This window comes from Ursus maritimus, unplaced genomic scaffold (assembly GCF_017311325.1).
Source record: "Ursus maritimus isolate PB19 unplaced genomic scaffold, ASM1731132v1 scaffold_35, whole genome shotgun sequence".
In the NCBI taxonomy this organism is placed as follows: domain Eukaryota; kingdom Metazoa; phylum Chordata; class Mammalia; order Carnivora; family Ursidae; genus Ursus; species Ursus maritimus.
In genome coordinates, this window is record NW_024426119.1 from 2,620,273 (window position 1) to 2,646,314 (window position 26,042).

General features: G+C 36.6%; 1 protein-coding gene across 5 annotated transcripts in view; it reads right to left on the reverse strand.

Moving 5' to 3' along the window:
• Positions 1–25,277, reverse strand: part of DPH6 (diphthamine biosynthesis 6) — a 160,978-nt gene extending 135,701 nt beyond the window's left edge. For 4 of the 5 annotated variants that reach the window (XM_040620434.1, XM_040620432.1, XM_040620431.1 and 1 more), the window contains exons 1-3: positions 25,171–25,277; positions 21,605–21,699; positions 8,887–9,080 (exon numbers count right to left, since the gene is read on the reverse strand). In XM_040620434.1, coding sequence (XP_040476368.1) covers positions 8,887–9,080; positions 21,605–21,699; positions 25,171–25,193 — 312 coding nt within the window. In that variant the 5' untranslated portion in view covers positions 25,194–25,277. Of the gene's footprint in view, positions 1–8,886; positions 9,081–21,604; positions 21,700–24,732; positions 24,860–25,170 lie in introns of those variants that run through there. The other variant, XM_040620433.1, reaches the window with a different exon arrangement.
• Positions 25,278–26,042: the final 765 nt, after the last annotated feature.

The following is a 26,042-nucleotide window of genomic DNA, read 5'->3' on the forward strand; positions in this document are numbered from 1 at the left end:
CATACTGATTTTCTACTACTCTTTAAACTCTGAGCTCTAGCCACATTGAACTTCTTGCTATTTTCCTAATATATCTCATGATTTCCTGCTTCCATGGCTTTGGCTAAGCTCTGCCCCTAATGTGCAACATTTTTTTAGCCATTCGCCCATGCTGCCTTTGTCAAAATCCAAACAACTTTCAAGGATATCAAATGTAACTTCCCCCATAAGGCCCTCCCGATGCCCCAACACAAGATTTTTTCCTCCACAGAATCCCCATAACCCTTTAAATTGCATACTCCAATGGTAACTCTACCTTGTAGTAGTTTCTTTGTGTACCTGTCTTATCTCCTAAGGCTCTGTGAAGACTGAGACTGTCTCATACATCTNACTCTTTCCAATTAATGTTTGCAGAATGAAAGACATAAAAGAGTCTATAAATTGCAGTAGTATCAAGTTAAAGTTAACAGGAAAGGTCCAGGTCAATTAATACATCCTTTTGATTCACTCAATTTTTTCTCGTAACAGCATGTCACAGAAAAGGCCTCTACTGAATCATCTCTTACCAATAATAATAATTTTAAAAACTCTAAATATTTATTGATCTTATCTCTGCTTTTTATGGCTATTATATGATTTAGGAACTACAAATCTGCTGAATGAAGATGTTCCCGATTTAAAAGGGAAAGTCATGGGCACCTGGGTGGCTCAGCTGGTTAAGTGTCTGACTCCTGGCTTCAGTTCAGGTCATTATCTCAGGGTCGTGAGATTGAGCCCCACATGGGATTCTCTCTCTCCCTCTGCCCCTTCCCACCCCTGGTTGCATGTGCATACACTCTGTCTCTCTAAAAAAAGAAAAAAAAAGGAGAAAGTAGATGTAAAAAGATCAGTTTAAGATCTACATATTGTTGCGTAACTACCAATAAACTCCTGTGTCACAAAAAAATGTTAAGGATAACAATAAATGAATAAAGTAATTTATATTTGTAAGTTTTGATGATATGTTCTCAGTCATTTAATAGACGATACAACAAACACAAGGTAAACTACAGGTCTAGAGATGAAGTAAAAGACTATAGGACAGAAACATACATCTGGTGTCCTAGACAACACGACTCCAAAGTAGACATCTACAAAGTTTCTTACAAAATAAATGGTAGACTAGTCAGGAAAAAGGACAAAATGTCAATAGGACACAGACAACAGAGGCTTGAAAGACAGGTCAAAAATACCCAACATACTCTAAAATATATAGAGTAGATGTTAAGATAGAAATCTATAGTTCGTAGAAGAAAGGAATATAGGGACATAAAAGTCAACTAGTGAATTTATAGAGAGGCACTGAATCAGGCAAAAAATAAAGTATACATGTGCATGTTTAATATACACACACTATCAGTGATACCAAGCGGAGAAAGGTGATCATTTTGCTACATGAGGGAGTCACATTTTCTAGGCTTTGGGGGAATCTACAGATGAAGACTCTACATCTGTGATAAGTTTACAAACTACAATAACTGACAAATATAATCCAACATTTTATTTCCAGACAGATCTTCCATCATGTGCTTTCTATGCATGCTTGACTTTATTGTCTGAAGGGCCGGCGACAACAGCCTCAATAAAATCGCACCTGGGAGTCGAAATGACACTTGTCTGTGCTAATTCCAACTCTTCTGTTTGGGGTCCAGAATCGATACTAGCAAAACATTTCTTGTGCCAAGGGACCAGGTTTAATGTCCAAAATCTTGGGAACTGACAGGGCTTGAGGCAAGCTGTGCAATGCTGAAGAGCCAGGAGCAATCTGTATAGGGCTATGTGCCTATTTAATTAGCAGTATGTCTGGGTCCTCTCTGAAAATCTTAAGACCCTCTTACATGTTCCTCACACTTCAAATCCTTTACATTTGCTTCAAGCCACCCAACCATCTAGGGTTTTCTTCACCAAGATCCAAGGTGAAAAGAGATCCAGAGAGCAATTTTTCACCATAATAAGCACGTTTTCTAACATGCAAATACCAAAAATAATTTGAAAAACTGTCTGTTCAGCATTTTTATAAAATATTCTGCAGCTGGAAATTATTCTCAGTACACTTAGTGGTTACACTGCCAAACCTGATAGAGTATCTTATTTTGCAAAGTTTCACAATGATGCCTATTCCATGTAAGCTTTTAAGGGGAAAAACAAAAACAAAATGAATTTACCAACGGTTTTACACATATTTTGTAACAGTGTTGTGGTTCCCTGAATTAGATAAATTATTATATAAAATATAATTTGTTAAAGTTTGGACTAATTTGTTCAACAATCCTTTAAAAGTCATCTACTTGCCAGAAATATTGCTGGACACTAGAGATATAAAAATGAAGAGTACTGCCTATTTCTTTGAGGGTCTTACGGTCTAGCAAAAGACAGTCACATAAGCAAGCCTACCAATGTCCTGAGAAAAACAGTAGAGGTATAGACAAGCAAAAAAGGAAAAGATAGGAAGTAAATAAATTAGAGACAATTTCATAGAAGGGTATGAGGTGAGAAGAGGTTCTTCAGCACAGAAATAAGAGTATGGAAAAGCACAGGCAAAGATTCAGACATGAAAAGCAATCTCCTAGAAACCTAATTAGTTCATTATAACTTGAACCCAGAAATTTGTGTGGGAACGACAGGATCAGACAGGTAAGAATGCAAGGGTCTCTTCTTGAAGAGTCTTTTGTGTCAGGCTAATGTGTCTGTAGTTTATCTTAATACTGGGTTATTTAGGTATTTCTAACAATATAGTAGAAGGGCTGAATGGTACACAAAGCAATACTGAAGGCAAGTTGACAAGTTAGGAGCCTCTTGCACACTACAGGTGAAAAACCAGTAATGGTGAGAATGAGATCAAAGGGTCAGATATCAGAAGTCATGGAAGCAATATCGACAAGTCCTAGAGATCTAATAGTGGTGGTTGGCATGGAAACTGAGAGAAAGTGGAAATCCAGTAGTGAGGCTCCAGGCTAGACTCAGGTGATAGGGTAAATGAGGATGATTTTAACTAAGAGGGAAATATAGGAAATGGAGCAAGTTTGTGAAGAAAGAGAATGAGTAAATTTTGAACTTGTTGAGTTTATCATGCCTATAGAATATTAAGGTGGAGAAATCATGAGTCACTGAATACAAGTCCCAGAGTATAAGCTCACTGTTGTGGTTCCGATGATCAACTATTTTTGAAAGAGGGTAAAAGGGAAGGAGGGAGAGAAGAGATGGAGGAAAGGTGGGAGGGAGATACTGAAAGAAGAGCCATTTAGGATGGTGCCCAAGTTTGTAAGCAGCTGAAACCTATGTATTTTTCAGGAAACCTGCTGCTTTTCACCTGCCTGACACAGTTTGCACTTCCACCAGCAACAGCCTGCTTTGTATTTGGAGACCCACTTTCCCCCAATGGGTTCTATTCTTCCCACAGAACCATAGTAAAATATGGTTCCAGTAATCATGACTCCATCTCTTGCTCCAGGAATGACACATGACCTAAGCCTATCCAGTCAAATGAAATCATCTCCCAACAAGTGGCTTACAGATGATACAAGTCAGGCGACTAAGTGACAATGAAATACAACTGGGTTTTCCTTCAAGTTATTTTAAAAGACTGGAGATTTTCCTACTAGATTTGAACCAGGAAGAACGGGACCAGGAGCCATCTTCTGACTACAAGGGTCTAGTCAGAGAATGGAATCAACAGAAAATAGAAGAGATGGAAATGGGTGGGGGAAAAGATTTTGATTATATAATTTGTGGCCTGTATCTAGTTTACTTGAAGCCAAACTTATCTTTAGGTTATTGTCAATAAATTCTCTTCTTCTTAAAGGAATGCTTGTGTACTGTTGGAGGGAATGCAAACTGGTGCAGCCACTGTGGAAAACAGTATGGAGGTTTCTCAAAAAGCTATAAATAGAACTACCATATGACCCAATAATTCCACTACTGGATATTTACCCAAAGAATACAAAAACACTAATTTGAAAAGATATATGCACCGCTATGTTTGCTGTAGCATTATTTGCAATAGTGAAATTATGGAAGCAGCTCAAGTGTCCATTGATAAATGAATGGATAAAGAAGAAGTGGCAAATATATTCAATGGAATATTACTCAGCCATAAAAAAAATGAAATCTTGCCATTTGTAATAACATGGATGGATCTAGGGAATCTAATGCTAAGTGAAATAAATCAGTCAGAGAAAGACAAATACCATATGATTTCACTCACATTTGGAATTTAAGAAACAAAACAAATGAATAAAGCAAAAAAGAGACAAACCAAGAAGGAGACTCTTGTAATCAAACTACATCTGACTAATACAAACAGTAAAGTGGCAACTGATGTTTTCTATAAATATTAAGTTAAAGTCTAGTTTAAAAAAATCAGTCAGTTATTTATAAACTTTTGTATCAATAGTAAACATTCTATTTAAAAAAACGAAGACAACTACTCATTTATTATTGTATTCAAATTACAACACAAGTGTCAATTAAGGAATTTAAGGTCAGCAACACCAAGATAAAATGCTTAGTGAGAAAAAGAATATGAGAGAAGAAAAGTACCAAGGATTAGAAGAGGAAGACTGAAACTGAATATTCAACTTTGGGAAGAATATGAAATGAATTCCATTAGAAAGAAATTAACACAGATTTCTGGATGAAGAAAGTTCATTAAAATGAAAACAAAGGTATAACCTTTAGAAAACAAAGAGAATGTGGGGCAGGCAGGGGCAGACATCAATGGCAAAAAGACTTCAATAAATTTCTTGAGTCGGCAGATCAAGGAACAATGACTGATAAATGAGCATAAGAAACTGCAACCTATTATTTGCATTTAAGAGAAGAAAGCCAAGGAAGAAAACAAACTAGGCTATATTATCCTGAACTCCAGGTATAACAAGTATAAGATGTGGGGCTGAAAAACTCTAAAATCAAAATGTTCAGTCAGCTTTGCGCTTGCCTTATTCTTAGATACGAATAAGCAACCAAAACAGTTGAGAAAGGACTACAACATGAAAGAGAAAAAAATATGAGAAAAAAGACCCTAAAGAAAACATTAATATTTTAGGAAACAAAAGATAATGTTTAAAACAACTAATTTGTATTTTAAGAGGGATATAAGGATCTTACATCTATAGAAGGAGAAATAAGCTGTTACAAAAAAGAAACAATCAATAAACAAGTAATGTTATTGAATACCGAAAACATGATTGCTAAGAAAGTAGGGTATTTAAAAAGGAAATCTCACATAATGTACAACAAAATGACATAAGGGTAGAAAATAATGTGAGAAAAGACAAGAGACATGAAGATTCAATCTAGGATCTAACATCTGATCAGTAAGAGTACCAGAAAAAGAGAATCGAGAGAATCAGGAGAGCAAATTATCAAACAAGTAAAGGAAGAGGATTTCACACAGCCATCCTCAAACTACAATTCTATTGGCTCTGCTATTTTTTGTGACAGATCTGACATCAGGTTTTCTTCCATCCGAAACCAAAAAGCCATAGCAATTCTAGGTCTTACATCCACACATCCTTCTATACTGAAAAAGTGTTTATCTTCTGCCAACCATCCATCATCCTAGGCTTCATTCTATTTGGTACATATAGGTCAACAAAACCATCACCGATCCAATCGCTATAATCAGGAGAATGCCATGTTGTGAGTGGCTTTCACCTGGAATTATGGGAAAGAGGACAGGACATGCTGCCACTCAATAGGAAGCTTCAGAAGGGATACTGGAGAAGCAACCTTCAATATCCAATGCATTGTTGTGACATTTCAATACACCAACCATTAAGACACAATCATAAAAGTTAACAGAGAGGAAAAACGACTCAGCTAAAAAGAACAAAAATCACATCAGCATCAAATTTCTCATCAGCAAAATGCTAGCAGACCATGGAGCAATATCTTCAATGGTTTGAGGAAAAACTATTTTTCAATCTAAAATTTTAAGTTCAACCAATGTATCCATCAAATGTGAGAGCAGAAAAAGAACATTGTCAAAATGTAAGGATTTCAAAGGAATTTTCTTAAAGATGGACTCTACTGAAAAGAGGAAATAACCAAGAAAAAGGAAGATACCAAAAACAGTAAGAAGTGCCTCCAAACCACTGAAGAAAGAATGAATGTGTTAGTCCTTAAATATATTCTCCATAGGGACATGGTGTTTACATGTATCCTTCAGTAATGATTACATTTCTTCCATGGCTTAAAAAGAAAACACAAAAAATTTGAAAATGACTGTATTTCCAGGAAATAATCCAAGTTATCTATATATATATGCCAAATTAATCCAGTTGAAAACCATGGGGACATTTTAATATTAAATAAATCCTAAAGAATAAAAAAAGGCTAGCTATATGAAAACCAGGTTATCTTGTAACCTTGAGATATACATATGTATCTACTTGTCATAACCACCTGGGAATCTGTGAGATATAAAGGCTTATTACATTTCCACTAGTTTTCAAAACTTCTACAAAATAATTAGGAAATTTATCTCTATAAATTCTTCCAAGTCATTGTGACTTCTTTTCAGTAATTAGTCAATTACACACTTTGCAAAAACTAACATCTCCTACTCAAAAATAAGCTCTAATTTTTTTGGGGAAAAAAGAGACATAAAAACAAAAGATTGACTTACATATAAAAGTCACAAAACTGCAACCTGTTATAAATAAACGTTTACATTGAAAATGAATCTAAATGCTTCCAATGCTCATTAATATTCAAAGGATTAAAAAACGCAATTCCATCTTTTCCTTAGAATGAGTGAACACTAACTTGAAGAATTATAGCTCTTCTAGATTCGTTTTTTTCCATAATTACTCAATTATTTGTCAGAATATATAAGACCTCTATTGGAATCCTTACCCCAGTGTTTCACAAATGGATTTAACTATGAAAGCCTGGTTATACAATATCTTCCACAAAAGCAATATATTTCTAATATTTATGCCCTTAAAATATCCTATAGTAAAATTAATATTTCTATACAGAAAAAGAAGGAACTATTTAGTTCCCGACAACTTGATAACATCTCTTTCAACTATAGTTATAATTATCATGTACGAACTTCCAAAGCAGTTGTCAAGATTTAACATTAGCATTAATTTATGTCGTAACTGACGGTTACTATAAAGATAATGGCAAAGCATCCATTTCTCCAAAGACAGCATGGATCGGAAGGGAAATTTCTTCTTAATTACTACTAATCTGCCCATTTTTAATTAAATTGATTAGTAATTTATTATCTTTCCCTTTCTTGGAAGGCTGTTATTATCACATAGCTTCTCCAAAGTTATCAGTTATCAGTGATTTTTAAGCAATCCAATTACTTCTCATGTGAGTCCCACCATTTTGTAATATCAGTTTATGCTAAAAACGTTTTACCCAATTCTTTGTACCCTGGAAAAGAAATTCTAAAAATGCAGACTTTGCACTCAGTATTTTACACCTTAAAGTGAACAATGTCAAGATCTTATTTGTATAGAGAAGACCATCTAAAGCGGAACTTTTATGCCTTTCTCCCTTGTTTGATAATCAAAATAGTTGTTACTAGTATGTATCTTCCCACAGGAAAGAAAGGAGGTCCCTGCACTTTCCTTTGAAAAATAATCTACTTCTTATGCTATCCATAACTAAACAGTAAATTATGGCATTATTCCAAAAATTTTTCCCATCAGTTTGTTTTTTAAGGGTAAATAAAAATGAAAATGTGCTGACATACAAAATGAGAAATATTTTAATCAAGCAAACTTTGAAAGAATTTAAGTCCTTCATATATTTTTCTTAATCAAAATCCTTAATTGGTATTAAGTTTTGATCAGCATCAAATTTAAAGTATAACACTGAGGTAGCTATTTGAGACCAGCAAATTTTCATGACATTAGTTCATAATATAACTTCTGAAAAGCTGAGCTTCTCTGAAGAATAAGAAAATGAAATGCAATGTCCCTTGGCAGAAAGGACAGTAATCTTTCTTTCCTTTGTGAAAATATTCTAAGACAAGTGGGATTTATTGGCTTAAAGTCTCTATTTCATTAGATATGTCTTGTATGAATTGACTGAATAACTGAAAAAAAATCATATTATGAAGAATACAGAATGTATTCAAATAGTTAACTATCAATGAGAATGAAAAGATAATGGCTTAATATAAAATAATCTCCATGAATTAACATGTACTGAATATAGTATCTATTAGATATATGAGCCCCATACTTTGCTCTCCTAAATTTTCTTTTTAGAAAAATTAACAATGAATAAATGCACAATGGCTGCTAAACTCTTATGTACTGGGACTTAAGTATTTAATTCATACCTCTCTTACTAGATTTAAGCAAGGCTCAGTCTCTCACTTTTATTGGGTCTATTTAAATTTCACCATACCAGAAAGGTTTTGCTTGACCACCCCTTGTCATCGCTCCTTATCACCTTGACTGTTTCATTCTTCTCCATAATACCCCTTACCACCAAGCATATGATTTTCTTGTCTGTCCATTGTCTACGTGCTTCCACTGGAAAGTAAGCTCCAGCAGAACACGGCTTTGTCTGATCTGTTCATTACCCTATGTCCAGTGCCTAGAACTGTATACCATGCACATAGTAAGCATTCAGTAAGTATTTGCTTTAAAAAAATGATTAAAAGGTCATCAGCTACAAAATCCTAAGGAAAACTTAATTAAATATCATCTGACAATCCTGAATGCCAAACTGTATCAGAAGTTTTGTTTTTAAATCATACTTAATATAAAGGCACAGTAAGTTTCCTTTCTATCCCAATAAGACAAAGTATCTTTTCAAAGAATAGTTGGGCTACTAACAGTTGTTAATTGTGTATTACTAAATAATTCAGTTAATGCAATTGGTCACTGGGCATACCTTAACAAGTTTCAAAAGCTCATAGAGATCTTCCACCTCGTCACCTTCACATTTGGTGTACACTCGTCCTGTATCCACACTCCTTCCACGTATGGTGCGGCGATAGAGGGGAAGGGCCATCGCTTCTGCATACAAATCAATGGCATGATGACCCACTGTCTGATACATGTAGCTATCCAGTTCATCTGACCCCACTGCAACAATGAAAGTGGAAATAATCAGTAAAACAGAGTGAAAAAGAAAGGAGATTTGAAAGTCCACCTAAGTTTTCCTGCCTAGAGACTTACTACACTGTATCTCTCTGCATTTATGAAGTGAAATCAAGTGGAAGAGCTGCACATTTGTCCATAGCCGCATCCAGTTCACATCAGCTCCAGTCATCCCTACCGCTAATTACAAATACACATAAATTTTTAAAACTATATACAATAAATGTTTAAAGAGAATAATAGAGCCAATAAATTTTGATTAGTTTATTCAATTAAAGATTTTATTACATAAATGTTTCTCAAATCATTCAAGGTTATTTACAAAGTCATCTAGAGTTGTAGGAAAAAAACCTTTCTTAACTAAATAGCTACTTGGTTAACACGTGACAAATATTTGTAAAAATAAGTTACATGCTCTTGATATATTTTATATTCAGTATTTCAACAAGATCTATAAAAATATATAAATTATGAGGCAGTCCAAGATGGCTGAATAAAAAGAACCTGAACTCACCTCCTTCCTCAGATGTACTAAAACTACAGTTACATATGGAATAATTCCTGTTGAATTCTAGCTGAATAGCTCCCTCCACAACAAGGGATAAAAGGGCCACATCAAGGTGGGTGGCAGAAGCCAAGACTCAATCTCACCCCAAACCCCAGCAGTGACTTACAACGGGGAGGTATCTCACAATACTGAAGACTCTCTCTGAGGAATGAGGAGTTTATGCCATCTGACACCCCAACCCTGTAGGACCTGCACTGGAAAGACAAGCCCCCAAAACATCTGGCTTTGAAAACCAAAGGGGCATACACCCAGAGGGACTGGGGTTTACTGCAGGGATCTGAGACACTCCTTTTGAGGAGCTTGTGCAATGACTCACTCCTCCCAGGATGCAGCACAAAGCCAGCAGTTTGAGAATTGACTGGATTAAACGTGCAGATTCATTTCCTAATGTAAAAGTGTCTGCTGAAGGGGCAGGGACGAGTAGGGACTTTCTTTGGAGATGGAAAGCACCATTTTCCCACTGTCCATCTCTCTCTACCTTGCTAGTACTGGTGGCAAGTGCAGGTGTCTGGCCTCCAACACTTTTCTCCTACATGGTTAAAGTTATGGGCATGCCCCACCCTCAGTGCTCTTTCCTGGCCTTGGTAAATCCATGGGTGAGCCCCACCTCCAGTGCACTTTTCCTCCACTGCCAAAGTTGTGGGCATGTCCCACCCCAGTGCTCCTCCCACATCTTGCTAAAGCCATGGGCGTGCTCTGCACCCAGCACTGTTCCCCTGCCTCACTAAAACCATGAACAGCTCACCCTTAGCACTCTCCTGCAGCGTCACTAAAGCTGGCCACCAAGCACAGTTCACACAAAGGACATCCCTTGATTACCACAACCTGGTAGCCAGAGGGGCTTCTATTTCTGGGCCTCACAGGACTATAAAAATCAGAAAGACAGCTCTGCACAGGCTACCAAACCCACAGCACTGCACAGACAGCAGACTGAAACCCATCCCAAGTCCTCCTTGTCTACTTGTCCTGGAGCTTCAAACTGAGGGACAGGCTTCATGTTAGTCACATATCTAGAGATTACAGAGGTGCTCTCAGGGACCACAGGCAAGAAGACACCTTCTTTGAACCCTCCCCTTGGCCTTGTCATAGCTCACTGGTACCTCCCGGAAAGAAGCTTATACACTTGCCTGAAGCCCTGCTTTTTGTAACTATTGCCCAGGGGACACCTCCACATCTCCTGGTCTGGCAGCAGAGTTTACACTTGTGGCCCCACAGAAATGTATATATTTGCATTCTTTAAAAGCTGTTGCCTGATGATCTGGTTTCCAGTCAGCCTCAAACTAGGTCTTGACTGATATCACTCTGTTTAGAACACTGACAGGTCTTGGCACACCTTCAACAATGGAGACCTATCAAGAATAAATCAGTCTACTTAGACAATCACAAAAGTTCAAGCGACAACCAAGAGCAAGGGCAAAGCTTAACAACAAGGTTCATCTCCTAAAGAAGCCCACTCCTTAAAGGTTGGAAGAGGTAGCTGTTTCATCTAATACATAGAAACAAACAGAGGAAAGCAAAATGAAGAAACAGAGGAGTACGTTCCAAATGAAAGAACAAGAAAAAATATCAGAAAAACATCTTAATGAAGAGGAGTTAAGTAATTTACCTGGTGAAGAGTTCAAAGCAGTATTCATAAAAATGTTCACCAAACTCAAGAGAATGGATGAGCACCGTGAAACTTCAACAATGAGGCAGAAAACATAAGAAAGTACTAAACAGAACTCACAGAGCTGAAGAACACAATAACTGAATTGAAAAACACACTACAGGGGTTTGATAGCAAACAAAGTAGAAAAAGGGATCAGTGAACTATAAGACAAAGCAATGGAACTCACCCAAAAAGAACAGAAAAAAAAAATGAAGATAGCTAAAATGACTTACAAGACAACATTAAGGGTAATAACAGTCATATTACTGAGGTTCCACAAGGAGAAGAGAGAAAAAACAGAAAGCTTATTTAAGAAATAATGACTAAAAACTTCCCTAACCTGAGGAAACAGACATCCAAGTCCAGAAATCAAAGAGAGTTCCAAACAAGATGAACTAAAAAAAATCTGTACCAAGATACATTATAATTAAAATATCAAAAGGTAAATATAAAGAGAGAATATCAAAAGCAGCAAGAAAAAAACAACAACTAGTTACATACAAGGGAACCCCCACACCCCCGCCCAATAAGACTATCAGCTGTTTTTTCAGCAAAAACTTTGCAGGCCAGAAGAGAGTATCATAATATACTCAAAGTGCTGAAAGGGAAAACAAAACAAAACTTCCGACCAAGAATAATCTACCCAGCAAAATTATCATTCAGAACTGAAGGCGAGATAACAAGTTTTCCAGAAAAGAGAAACTAAAGGAATTTACCACCATTAAACTGGCCTTATAAGAAATTTTAAAGGGACTTCTTTAGGGTATAAAGAAAAGGCACTATCTAATAACTAGAACACATATGCAAGTAAAAATCTAATGGGCTAAGGCAAATATATAGTACAGGGAGTGAATTAACCACTTATAAAATCAGCTTAAAGGCTAAAGCGCAAAAGTAGAAAAATTAACTATAATTATAATAGTTAAGGGATATACAAAATTAAAAGATATACAACATAATATTAAAAACATGAAATGGGAGGGAATATAGCTTTAAGAATGCATTCAAATTAAAGTTGCTATCAACTTAGAACAGACTACTATATATAGACTGTTATATATGGCAACCAAAAACAAAAAACCTATAGTAGATACACAAAATAAGAAATTAATCTAAATATAACACTAAAAAAAGGCATTAAACCACAAGGAAAGACAGCAAGAAAAGAGGATATTAACAGAGAGAAACTACAAAAAGACAGGAAACTTAACAAAATGGCAATAAGTTATATACCTATAAATAATTACTTTAAATGTAAATGGACCACATTTTCAAATCAAAAGACACAGTGTGACTGAATGGATTTATTAAAAAAAAAAAGCGGGGGGCGCCTGGGTGGCTCAGTCATTAAGCGTCTGCCTTCAGCTCAGGGCGTGATCCCGGTGTTCTGGGATCGAGCCCCACATCAGGCTCCTCCACTTGGAGCCTGCTTCTTCCTCTCCCACTCCCCCTGCTTGTGTTCCCTCTCTCACTGGCTGTCTCTCTCTCCATCAAACAAATAAATAAAATCTTAAAAAAAAAAAAAGCGAATCACAAGACTCATCTCTTTTGCCTAAAAGAGACTAACTTTAGATCTAAGGACACACACAGAAAATAAAGGGATGGAAAAGATATTCCATGCAAATGTAAACAAAAAGAAAGTGGTATTACTACACTTACATCTGACAAAAATAGACTTTAAAACAAAGACAGTAACAAAAGACAAAGAGCATCATATAATGATAAGAGGGTCAATCCCAAAAGATGATATAAAATTTGTAAATATTTGTGCACCAACAGAGAAGCACCTAATTATATAAATATCACCAGATCAAATATTACCACACCCAAAGGAGAAATTAACATCAATACAATAATAGTAGAGAACTTTAATACCCCTACTTACATCAATAAACAGATCATCCAGAGAGAAAAAGCAACAAGGAAACATCAGCCTTAAATGACACATAAGACCAGATGGACTTGATAGATTTAAACAGAATATCCCATCCAAAAGCAGCAGAATACACACATTCTTCTCAAGTGCACATGGAACATTTTCCAGGATAGAACTCATGTTAGGCCACAAAAAAACTCAATAAATTTAAGAAGTCTGAAATAATATCAAGCATCTTCTCTGACCACAATGGTATGAAAACTAGAAATCAATTACAAGTAGAAAACTGGAAAAATCATAAGAAGGTGGAGATTAAACAACATGCTACTGAACTAATGGGTCAATAAAGAAATCAAATGGGAAGTCAAAAAATACCTTGCGACAAATGAAAATGGAAATATACCAATCCAACATCTACAGGATGGAGCAAAGGCAATTATGAGAGGGTAGTTCATTGCAATACAGGCCTACCTCAAGAAACAAGACAAATCTCAAATACACAATCTAACTTAACGTCTAAGGAACTAGAAAAAGAATAATCAAAGCCCCAAGCTAGAAGTAAGGGAACAATGCAGAGTAGTGTAGAAATAAATGAAAAGAAACTAAAAAGACAAAAGAGAAGATCAAAGAAATTAAGAGCTGGTTCTTGGAAAAGATAAACAAAATTGACAAAACTTTAGCTAGAATTCAGCAAAGAAATAAGAAGACTTCGAATAAATAAAATCAAAAATGAAAGAAGACTTGTTACAACTGATACCACAGAAATACAAGGGACCACAGGAGTTACTAAGAACAATTATATGCCAACAAATTGGGCAATGTAGAAGAAATGGATGTTTTTAGAAACATATGGTCTTCCAAGACTAAATCATGAAGAAATTGAAAATCTGAAGAGACTGATAACTAGTAAGGAGATTGAATCAGAAATCAAAAACCTCCCAAAAAACAAAAGTCCAGGACCAAATGGTTTCACTGGCGAATTCTACCAAACATTCAAAAAAGATTTTATACCTATCTTTCTCAAATTCCTCCAAAAAAAACTTAAGAACACTTCCAAACTCATTTTACAAGGCCAGCTTTACCCTGATAACAAACCAGAGTAGAATACCACAAAACAGGGGCGCCTGGGTGGCACAGCGGTTAAGCGTCTGCCTTCGGCTCAGGGCGTGATCCCGGCGTTCTGGGATCGAGCCCCACATCAGGCTCCTCAGCTGGGAGCCTGCTTCTTCCTCTCCCACTCCCCCTGCTTGTGTTCCCTCTCTCGCTGGCTGTCTCTATCTCTGTCAAATAAATAAATAAAATCTTAAAAAAAAAAAATACCACAAAACAAGAAAATAACAGGCCAAATATCCCTAATGAACACAGATGCTCAACAAAATATTAGCCAAATGAATTCAACGACACATTAAAAGGAACATACGCCATGATCAAGTACATTAAAAGGAACATACACCATGATCAAGTAGAATTTACTCCAGGGTAGTAAGATGGTTAAACATCTGCAAATTAATTAACATGAGGCACCATCTTAAAAATGAGGGCTAAAAATCATATGATCACCTCAACAGATGCAGAAAAAGCACTGACAAAATCTGGCATCCATTTATAATAAAAATTCTCAGCAAAATGGATATAGAGGGAATGCACCTCCACATAATAAAGGCTACATATGACAAGACCACAGCTAATATCATCCTTGATGGTGAGAAGCTGAAAGCTTTTCCTCTAAGATTGGAATAAGACAATGACACTCATTCTTATCACTTTTTAAAAAAAGATCTTATTTATTTGAGAGAGAGAGAGCATGAGCGGAGAGAGGGGTAGAAACAGAGAATCTCAAGCAGACTCCACACAGAGCATGGGGCCCAGCACAGGGCTTGATCCCACAACCCATGAGATCATGACCTGGGCCAAAACCAAGAGTTGGATGCTTAACCAACTGAGCCACCCAGGCACCCTGCCATCCTTCATCGCTTTTATTCAACATAATACTGTAAGCCCTGGTCACAGCTATTAAGCAAGAAAAAAAATCTACATTAGGAAGAAGTAAAACTGTCACTATTTGCAGATGATATGGTACTATATATAGAAAACCCTACAGACTCCACAAAAAAACTATTATAACTAATGAATGAATTCAGAAAAGTTGCAGGATACAGAAGTCTGTCACATTTTTATACACTAATGACAAACCACCAAAAAGAGAAATTAAAAAAACAATTCCATTTACAATTGCATCAAAAAGAATAAAATACCTAGGAATAAATCTAACCAAGGAGGTGAAAGTCCTGCACACTGAAAACTATAAAGATATTGGTGAAAGAAACTGAAGAGAACACAAATAAATGGAGAGATATTCTATGCTCATAGGTTGGAAGAATTAACAATGTTAAGATATCCATACTACCCAAAGCAATCTATAGATTCAATACAATACCTATCAAAATTCCCATGACATTTTTCACAGAACTAGACCAAATAATTTTAAAACTTATACAGAACCACAAAAGACCCTGAATGGCCAAACCAATCTTGAGAAAGAAGAACAAACAAGGAGGTACTACAAAGCTATAATAATCAAAACAATATGGTATTGCCATAAAAACAGACACATAGATGAGTGGAAAAGAATAGTGAGCCCACAAATAAACCCACACATATACGGCTGACTACTTTACTACAAAGGAGCCAAGAATATACATTGGGGAAAGGATAGTCTCTTCAATAAATGGTGTTGAGAAAGCTGGACAGCCACTTTCAAAAGAATGAAACTACATATACCATATATGAAATGAATTTAAAATAGATTAAATATTTGGACAAATCAGAATTCAAAATAGATGAAAGACCTGAAATCACAATAATTCTAGAAGAAAACACAGATGGTAAGTTCTTTGACGTTGGTCTTGGCATTGAATTTTTGGATTGGACTCCAAAAGCAAAAATAAGTGGGACTACACCAATCTCAAAAGCTTCTACACAGCAAAAGAAACTACCAACAAAATGAAAAAGGAACCTACTGAATGGAAGAAAATATTTGCAAATCATATATCCAATAAGGGGTCAATAGCCAAAATATATAAAGAACTTATACAACTTGAGAGCAAAAAACCCCCCCAAAGAATCCAAATAAAAATGGTCAGAGGATCTAAACAGACATTTTTCTAAAAAAGACATAGAGATGACCAACAGGCATGTGAAAGGATATTAAACATCACTAATTATTAGAGAAATGCTAATCAAAACCACAATGACCACCTCAACTGGCCAGAATGGTAATTACTAAAAAGGCAAAAAATAACAAGAATTGGAGAGGATGTGGAGAAAAGGGAATCCTCCTACACTACTGGTGGGAATGTAAACTGATACAGCCATTATGGAAAACAGTATGGAGGTTACCCAAAAAATTAAAACTGGCACTTATATGACCCAGCAATTCCACCTCTTAGTAATCATCCAAAGAAAACAAAAATGCTAATTCAAAAAGATATATGTATCCCCATGTTCACTGCAGCATTATTTACAATAGCCAGGATATGGAAACAATGTAAGTGTCCATCAATGGACAAATGGATACAGAAGATGTGGCATACATACTGCCACATACAAGGGCATTATGCTAAGTGGAATAAGTCAGACAGAGAAAGACAAATATCAAATGATTTCACTTACATGTGGAATTTAAAAAGCAAAACAAATGAACAAACAAAAAATAAAACCAAAACCACTGAGAATAGATTTGTGGTTATGGAAAAGGAATTGAAAGGGAATGCACAAAATGGGTAAAGGTGGTCAACTGTATGGTGATGGATGGTAAGCAGATGTATTGTGGTGATCACTTTGTAGTTTAAACAAATATTGAATTATTATGTTGCGTACCTGAAACTAGTATGTTACATACCAATTTCATCTCATTAAAAAAATAATAATAAATCACCATGACTCAGGTGGACTCGTAAGTTTTGTAATACATTTTAAACAAAACCGTTTATCTAAAAAAAGAAAAAGGAATTCAATTTTGTTAGAGCAGTTAAAAATGAATACAGAAACATAAGCTAAGCAATAACACAATCACTGGTTTTGCAAGATTCCACAAATATTGATACAGGTAAAATGATGAGTTACATCGACTTTTTGATGATATAAGGAATCTTACAAATATACTAGAACAGACTTTTGATCTTCTACATTTACTTTTTAGAAAAAAAGAATCATGAATGAACAGAATATTATTTGCAGATATCCATCATAGCATTACTTATAATTCACTAAAAATTATAATGTATTCATATAATGAAATACTATGCAACCATTAATATTAGTTTCAGGTGTGCAACATATTGATTTGACATCTATACATTGCTCAGTGCTTACCACAACATAGTCACCATCTCCCACCATGCAACAATATTATAATATTATTGACTATAATCCCATTGTTGTGCTTTACAACCCCATTTTATAAATAGAAGTCTGTACCTCTTAACTTACTTCATCTATTTTACCCATTCCCCCGCCCACTTCCCCAAAAACCACTAGTTGTTTTCTGTATTTAGGAGTCTGTTTTTTTGTATTTGTTCATTTGTTTAGAGTCCACATATAAATAAAATCATATAATATTTCTATCCCTGTCTGACTTATTTCACTTAGCATAATGCCCTCTAGGCCCATCCATGTTGTTGCAAATGAAGAAGGAGCATTTTCTAAAGCATGTTCTGTAGAATAGGAATCCCATGAGATATTAATAGACTGGATGAAAAAAGGATTCCATGGTCAAATAGGTTTATTAAAAATGGGGATAAACACGGTAAGTAGGTGTCTTTGCTGAATTCTTCCTAGGCTAAGTATGAGAGAGTATGAACCATCTTTGAAATTTATGTACCCTTAGAAGACTTACATTTCATCTGGTTTTGTGTTTCAAAGAAGATATCTAGGAAATGCTGTGATGGGATAATACTTAATGACATGGAAGATGTTCAGAATATGTTAGTAAGTAAAAAAAAAAAGGTTACAAAACAAGTTGTTTGACATATATGTACGGGTGCGTGTGTGTACATATATATGCCAAGAATATCCAGTGAATGTGAGTATGAAGGATAACCTATAAAAAGGGATGAAAAACTGATATTTTAAGGGCCTCTTCTGTAATCAAAACCATCATCATATCCCATCACATTTTGGCCAACAAGTCTGAACCCAACCCACACATCAGACTGGCTTCCATGTACTCACATTATTATTATGTAACTGTCTATTCCTGGTCACAGTAGGAAGTAGAGATATAGCCAAAGTCACCTAAAAACCTTTCCGCTTATCCTCATCTCAGACACACTGGATCTTTAAATGTATTACTTTTAAAGAATATTGATACAACTGAAATTATATATTTAAAGAACTCTGAGCTTCTTAGCAAGAAACCTCCTGATAGTAGCATAATAATTAAAACATTTTACTAACTGGGGTGCCTGGGTGGCTCAGTGGGTTGAGCGTCTGACTCTTAATTTCACCTCCTGTCAGCCTCAGTCTTGAGCCCCCTGTCGGGCTCGATGCTCAGTGGGGAGTCTGCTTGGGATTCTCTCTCCCTCTCCAACTCCCCCCATGCAACCCCCCCAGTCACATGCTTGTGCTCTCACTCTCTATTTCTCTAGAATAAACAAATAAATCTTAAAACAATAACAACAACATTTTACTGACTTCAGAAACCTAGAAAACAATTTTCCTTTAAGGCTCCATTTAGTCCTAACCACAACGGAACTCGTATGAATGGAACCTACACTGCAACAGTGGTATGAGATCAAACAAAACCAAAAGGCTCCACTGTTGCCTGAAGCACCTCAATTAACATGCCACAAAAGTTCCTACTACAAATTTAAAGAGATGGTTTTGTGAATTTTATGACAAGTTCACATTATCCCCACTGATGGGAATAAATTCCTTTCCAGACTACCCATTGAAAACCCAGTGCCATGAATTCACTTTAACCAGTTCTATACTAAAGTTCTCTCTACCAGTCATTCCTCATTAAGTTTCCTTTTACAACATGTTTGGGGGGGGAAAGAAGTCAATCAATGAAACATTCAATAATCACCAACTTCCTNNTGACTTTAAATCAAGATTAGCTAAACCCCTTCCATCTGCTAGCCCACAGCCATCTATTCTCTTTCACTACAATTACTCTAGTTTCAGCTGATTTTCCAGCTTTTACTTCGTAAGATTTTAATTCCATTTACTATTGAATTTTTTCTCACTAACAGTATTCGAAGTAAATGTCTCCATACCATTCTGAGGTATAATTTAAAGATACACTTTGCTTATCATCTTACCCATTCTGCCAGTGAACCATGAGCGCATGGAAGATTATACATTAATGATTCACTACAAAGTAACTATAATAATTCAAGTAGAAAAGCTTAAGACAAGATCGAAACTCCCGGGAGGGAAATTATATCATTGTATGTACTATATATTATATAAACTTCTGCTTTTTAAATACCAAGACCTCCCAGACAGAAAGTTTAAAAAACCTACTTGCCTGATTAGTCACAAGAAATAAGGGAATTTTTTTTCCTTTGATAACAGAACATAAGCCTACAACAAAATTCTGCTTCTTCTTTTATAATATAGAAGTTACAGTATAGTTCCCACTTGCCCTTAGTCAAAGAGTTTTCTCTTTATTATTTAAAGTCAGAAAAAGGAGGTCATTTTCCAAACACCTCATTTCTAAAATGCTATTATTATTCATCATTGAAATCCTAGTGCAAAATCATAGAGTATGTGTTTACCCTTGGCCCTCTATAAGACCTGTTTTCTATTTCTTCCTATAAAATATTTCTAACTTCTATCTTCCCACTTCAATTCCAGCATTACCTGGGTCTTAACTGTGAAGGAAAGAAAATTCAAATATCTGACTGAAACAACTGCTCGCTCTTCCAGGCCTAATTCTAGTTAGGTCATTATTCATCTGTCCGCCAGTAACTGAGTGAATGCCTATTACAGGCATAGAGCTGTTCCAAGTGCTGAGGTGCAATTAAAGAAACATAGAAGATATGAACTTCCTCTCAAGAATCTTATAAGCAATCTACTTGGGGATAAAAATCAAAGACAAAATAAATAGACAACAACTGTTAAATGATATAAAAACAAAAATTCAACGGACTGGCAGCCTTGAGGAAGGAAGGAAGGAAGAAAGAAAAAAAGGACATATTTAGCGCTAGATTCAGATTGAACTAAATTTACTGGATGCTTACTTCATGCCAAGAACTCTAATTAGCGTTTTCACATATACAACTCATTTAATTCATCCTAAAATAACAATAGGGCAAAAGCATGGTCTTGAAAAAAGCTGAGTAAAGGGGATGATAAAAAGATCTTACTAGAAGAGCCATGTGGAAAAACAGTTTAAAGTCAGACAAGTGTTAATCTCTCCCTGTTATACTGTAACAGTTAATATCTATAGTTATAAGTGTAATAGAAGATATAAAAGGCAAATTGGTGAATAGTTTCCTTTTTTAAAAAATTCCAATTAGGAAAAAAAAGTACACCCAGGTGTGGTGATAGATGAAACTAAACTTATTGTGGTAATCATTTTGCAATATATACAAACACCAAATCATTATGTTGTACAGATAAAAACGAATATAATGCTATGTGTCAGTCAGATCTCAAAAAAATAAAAAAAAAAAATTGTTGAAGGTTGAATCCTAAATCCACAGTTCAAAATGTGATCTTATTGGAAACTTGGGTCACTGCACATGTAATGAGTTAAACTGAGATCATTAGGGTGGCCTCTTAATCCAATATGACTCGTGTACTTATCCATAGAGGAAACTTGGACACAGACAAGGACACAGGGGGAAAAAAAATTCTGATGGGGGAAATTTCATTGGGAAGAAAAGTGAAACACAGCTAAAATGAGGTCTGTGAATTACCTGTGGATGCCCTTGTTATCACAGAAAAATAAAAAGTGGAAATGTGTTGCTTTATGCCTCTCTCAACTCTTACATATTTAGCTTACACCTAAGATGAATCATTTATCAATGTGTGTCTTACTTCCCAAGCTCCTAGAGGTTGTATCTTATTTACCTGTATGTTGGTTACAACACTTGGAAACGTGTTAGAGGAACAGCAGTACACTCTGAAGTAAGGAGAATCAAGGGCTCAAGTCTCAGCTCTGCAAGTTTGTTCTAGCTATCTACCTTGGACAAATTTATAAAACTACAAATAAAACTCTCTAGGAGTTCTTACGAGGAATAAAGGATATGTAATTAAAAACATTTAGCATAGAACCTAGCATCTAATTAGGTGCTAAATATATATTAGTTCCATTTTTATCTTTGCACGCTGCACACAATAGAATGCAATTATGAAGTTGGAGTTCCAGTCATTTAGAGAACTTCCCAATAAAGGAATACACTTACCTTGGTTTTCAGCTGGTCTCAGATTTGCTAAAGCAACAATCTGATGCCCAGCAGCAATGCACTGCATCATATTGTAACAGCTATCCTTCCCACCACTAAAAAAGAAATAGAAAAATATCAGGGTACTGACAATTATTAAACATAGAATCATTAGATATCAAAATATATTCATTCAACTTTTCCGAATATTTGAGGGACTTCTATACAATTAAAATACAAAAAAACAAGTAATTTCCATAGCATAACCAAATTGAGCAAATGAATCTGAATGTCTAAGGCTGCTACTCATAAGAGCTTATGGAATTACGTGCCATTATAACAAAGATCGCTCTAAACAAAATACGATAACTCTTCGGTTTATAATAGTGGCTTTCCTTTATATACAAAGTGCTTTGAAAATTTAAAAAAAAATGATTTCATTTTAAATTCTAGCTAAACAGCTATTATATATATTCCTTAGATGAAATTCTCTATGGAAAAGTAGAAAAAAATCTCTTCTGTTCTACTACAAGAAATCTAACAGTTGGCTACCATCACCAACTAAAGGCTCAAATTAAAGATATGAGACCCAATCTAATGACAAAGTTTGATGTACTTGGTGGGTTCACATTCTGTAGAGATAGAAAACAAAATGCTGAATTACACTGATGAAGTTAAAAATATATATATACGATGGCAGGCTAAGGCTTGAGCCTTAATGCTAATAAACAGATTGAAAGGAACTTTTAAATTCTACAACCAAATCTACTTAAGGCAGGGGCAAATCACGTAGTCAAGACAAGTAGTTTCACCTATAACAAGGTTGAACGGCAACCTTTATGGAAAGTTCATATATAACAAGGTTGAATGGCAACCTCTATTTTGGATTAAACTCTATTGCTTCTCACCATACGTATTTCTTCCTTTATCATCATTGCCTCTCTTTTTCCTCCCTCCTGTTCCATTCGTTCTAATCTTTGCCTAAAATCTGCAAGTGCACCTCCAGGCAACAGTCAGATATATTCATAGCCCAAGAAACTTTTAAAAAGAGACTGCTTGTCCTAGAAGCTGGCCCTTTTGCCTTGTATTTTAGTTCCCAACATTTCTCTGCCTCTACCACATCCAATCAGTAACTACCATTCTAGAACTTCTCATGGGGAGACCTTGAGAGGCACAGTGAAATTATACATCATGTTCCCTTTTCTCAGACTCTGATATTACCCTAATATGTCTTCCACAATTTCCCCTACTGAACTTCACTGCTCTATTTTCTCAGGGCAAAAAGATTTGACTAATTCTTTAGAATATTTAGAATATTAAAGATTAACAGGTATACAACAATTCTAATTCTTTAGAATATTAACGGGTATACATCCACAATCAGAGCTTAGCTTTATAACTCATCTGAAAATATGCTAAAATTTCAAACATGGTTATAAAATAGTATTTCCCAGGGGTGCCTAGGTTAGTTAAGCATCTGCCTCCGGCTCAGGTCATGATCCCAGGGTCTTGGGATCGAGCCCTGCATCAGGCTCCCTGCTCAGCCGGCTGTCTCCTTCCTCTGCCTCTGCCCCTGCTCTCGCTCACTCTCTCTCAGATAAATTAAATTAAATTATTAGAAAAACAACCCCACAGTACTTCCCAAACTGTTCTATGAACACTAGTGTCCAGCAAAGATCGTAAGAACAAAAGATTTGGGAAATGCTGAGTAACTTACTCACCTCTCAGAACATTACAAAGTACATAAGCATATGTTAGATGAGAAGTCCTATAAAAGATTAGAATTTTAGTTCCCAACTCTGGTATACTAAGCCAAGTTACTCAATGTGCTTGGGTACATGCTTCATTATAAAACTAGAGAATGGTTTAGCTAATCCTCAAGGTGTCATTCAGCTGTAAAACTGAATAATTCTTTTGTGTATAAGGAGAATAATGTTCTTTATGTTCTAAAGATATGTGAGAATCTTGGTTTCACATATTCCTTAGAGCATACAAACATATTCCATCTCTCATTTTAGTATACATACACAACACAAGATATATTACAAATAGATTCACTGTATTTAAGTCTAAATTCATATATATTCAAATGTATATTCATATAAATGTATTTTATGTATGCATTCATATTCATATATATAAATTGTCATATATTCACACTTATAGCATTCATTCTCCTAACATTTATACAGATCTTACAATTTAGCAAGAATTTTCCAACATTGCCGTTTTTAAGTAATTTGCTTTTTTATAATAAGAGTAATATATGCACATTACTGAATATTTACTGTAATGGATTACAGCAATCTTCTTCCTTCCAAGATCTGAATCTTAGTTGGTGTGTCTTATTTCAATGGTTAAACTTTTGGCCAATTGAGTATGACGTGAATCACTCATTTCCTGGACTACATTTTATTCTTGTCTAGTTGATCACATGAAGACCACAGTGGTCAGAGATTAATCGCTTGGTTTACAGAGGAAATGTACTGAATAACAATAATTATTCTGACGTTATAGTCCTAAAAATGGCATCAAAGTAAAATAAACTGGAATATTCCAGGGATTAGAATGCTACATCAATAGTTGTTAATAGGTCACTATTGTTAGTATCAATTAAATAGGGCATTAAACAAAAACGTTTACGAAATCTTCAATGGGCTTACAGAAGAAAACATGGTTGTGGTGTATCTCAGATATGCTCTACAGGTCCAAATCTCATCAAATACTCAAGTACCGCGGTCTAAATTCCCTTTCTAATGTTACTACGTTTACTTTTGCTTCAGTTTACAGACTGCATATGGAAACATTTAAACTGGCCTGTCTTTGGTTATCTTAGGACTTAACTTTAGACACCTAAATATCATGCGCTACTATAGATTTCAACCTTCTTTTGGAATAGACTATGTTACCGTCGGTCAATCTAAAAGCACGTAAGTGTCTGCAGCAAAAGCAACTGGGTTTAGGATAAAACTGATACAACTCCATTTTAACCCCGAGGGAAGCGACCCTTTCCTGTACAAGGTAAAACACACCTTTGCCCTAAGCAGGTGAGAGAGAGGCGGCATTAAGTGGGAGGGGCCTGGAGCTATTTACATTCCCGGGAGAAAGGCGGGCCCCCGAGAACCAAGCAGAAAGACTGAAGGAACTACCGAGGAGGACTAGGTGGAGTGAAGCTGTGGCTCTCCAACGTCACTGCCCATTACACTTTTTTTAAGAATGCGACCCTGGGCCGTGTCAGAGTAATGAAACCAGAGCTCTGGCAGAAGACCCAGACATCGGTGGGTTTTAAACTTCCCCCGGTGAATCCAAGTTTGGGGGCCGGAAAAATCTGAGAGGCGGGGACAGGCACACACGGGGAGCGCGAGTCAGGGCCCCGGGACACGCCGGACCGCGCAATGGCCTGAAAACTCCGCCTCTTCCTGTGGCCGGAGGGGGGGGGGGAGCCGCTGGACCCCCCGACACGCGGTTCCCGCACAAACACTCTCTTTTCCGCGCAGCCGAAAGCGCGGGCTGCAGCTCGCACCCATCAGCAAGAAAGGATGAGAGGCTGGCAGGGGAGGAGGAAGGCCGCTCCGGCGCCGCGTTACCTGATCAGAGCAGCGACCCTCATGGCGGGCGCAGTGCGCGTGCGTGCGGCGGGCGGGGGCGGGAGCCGGGAAGTCGCCGCCGTAGCCGCCGCCGCGGCCGCCGTGACGCGCCCCGGGGCCTCGTGCGGGTGTTCGCCTCGCCGCCTGTCAGCGGCCGGGCGCTGCGACCCTTGCGACTGCCTGCAGGTCGCTTGGCCGGGGAGGATACGCCAAATCAGCACGCTGTCCCGGTGACAGGGACTTCGGGGCCCAGAAAAGAACGATGTGTAGGCACGGCCTGACCACCTAAGTGAGGGCACTGAAGCCGCTCGGGGAAGGGCAGGGTCGGCGTCGCCGAGCACGAGTGAGGCGGCCTGGGATTTGTTTCGGTAGGAGAATATTCAAAGTCACTTGTGCTGCAGATTGAAACACTTTGTTGCGGAGGGAGAAGAAGTTTGCTTTTACTTCCTTAGCCACATGCAAAAAACTAACTGCACCTTTTAGTGTTTTTTGTTTTTTACCTTATATCTCCTCTGTATTATAAATCTAAGTCTGGAACTAGCCCCCCTGACCTCGAAGCTCCTGGGGTTTGGCCCTTTGCGTAGCACAGAAGCTGAGAAGCCGGTTAAGGCACCTCACGGAAGAGCCGTGGCCTTGCAGAAAGAAAATCAAGTTTCCAAATTCATTCACTAAGTACTTCTTGAATGCCTGTGTAGCAGGCACTGACTTAGGCTCTTTGGGATACATCCATGAATGAAATGAGGATCACTGTCCTGGAGTTTACATAGGGTGGGTAGAGCAGACAATATACAGGTTAAAAAAAAAAATTATACAGTATGTTAAAAAGTGGTAAGTGCTATGAAAAAAAAAATTAAGAGATTGAGAGGATTCCA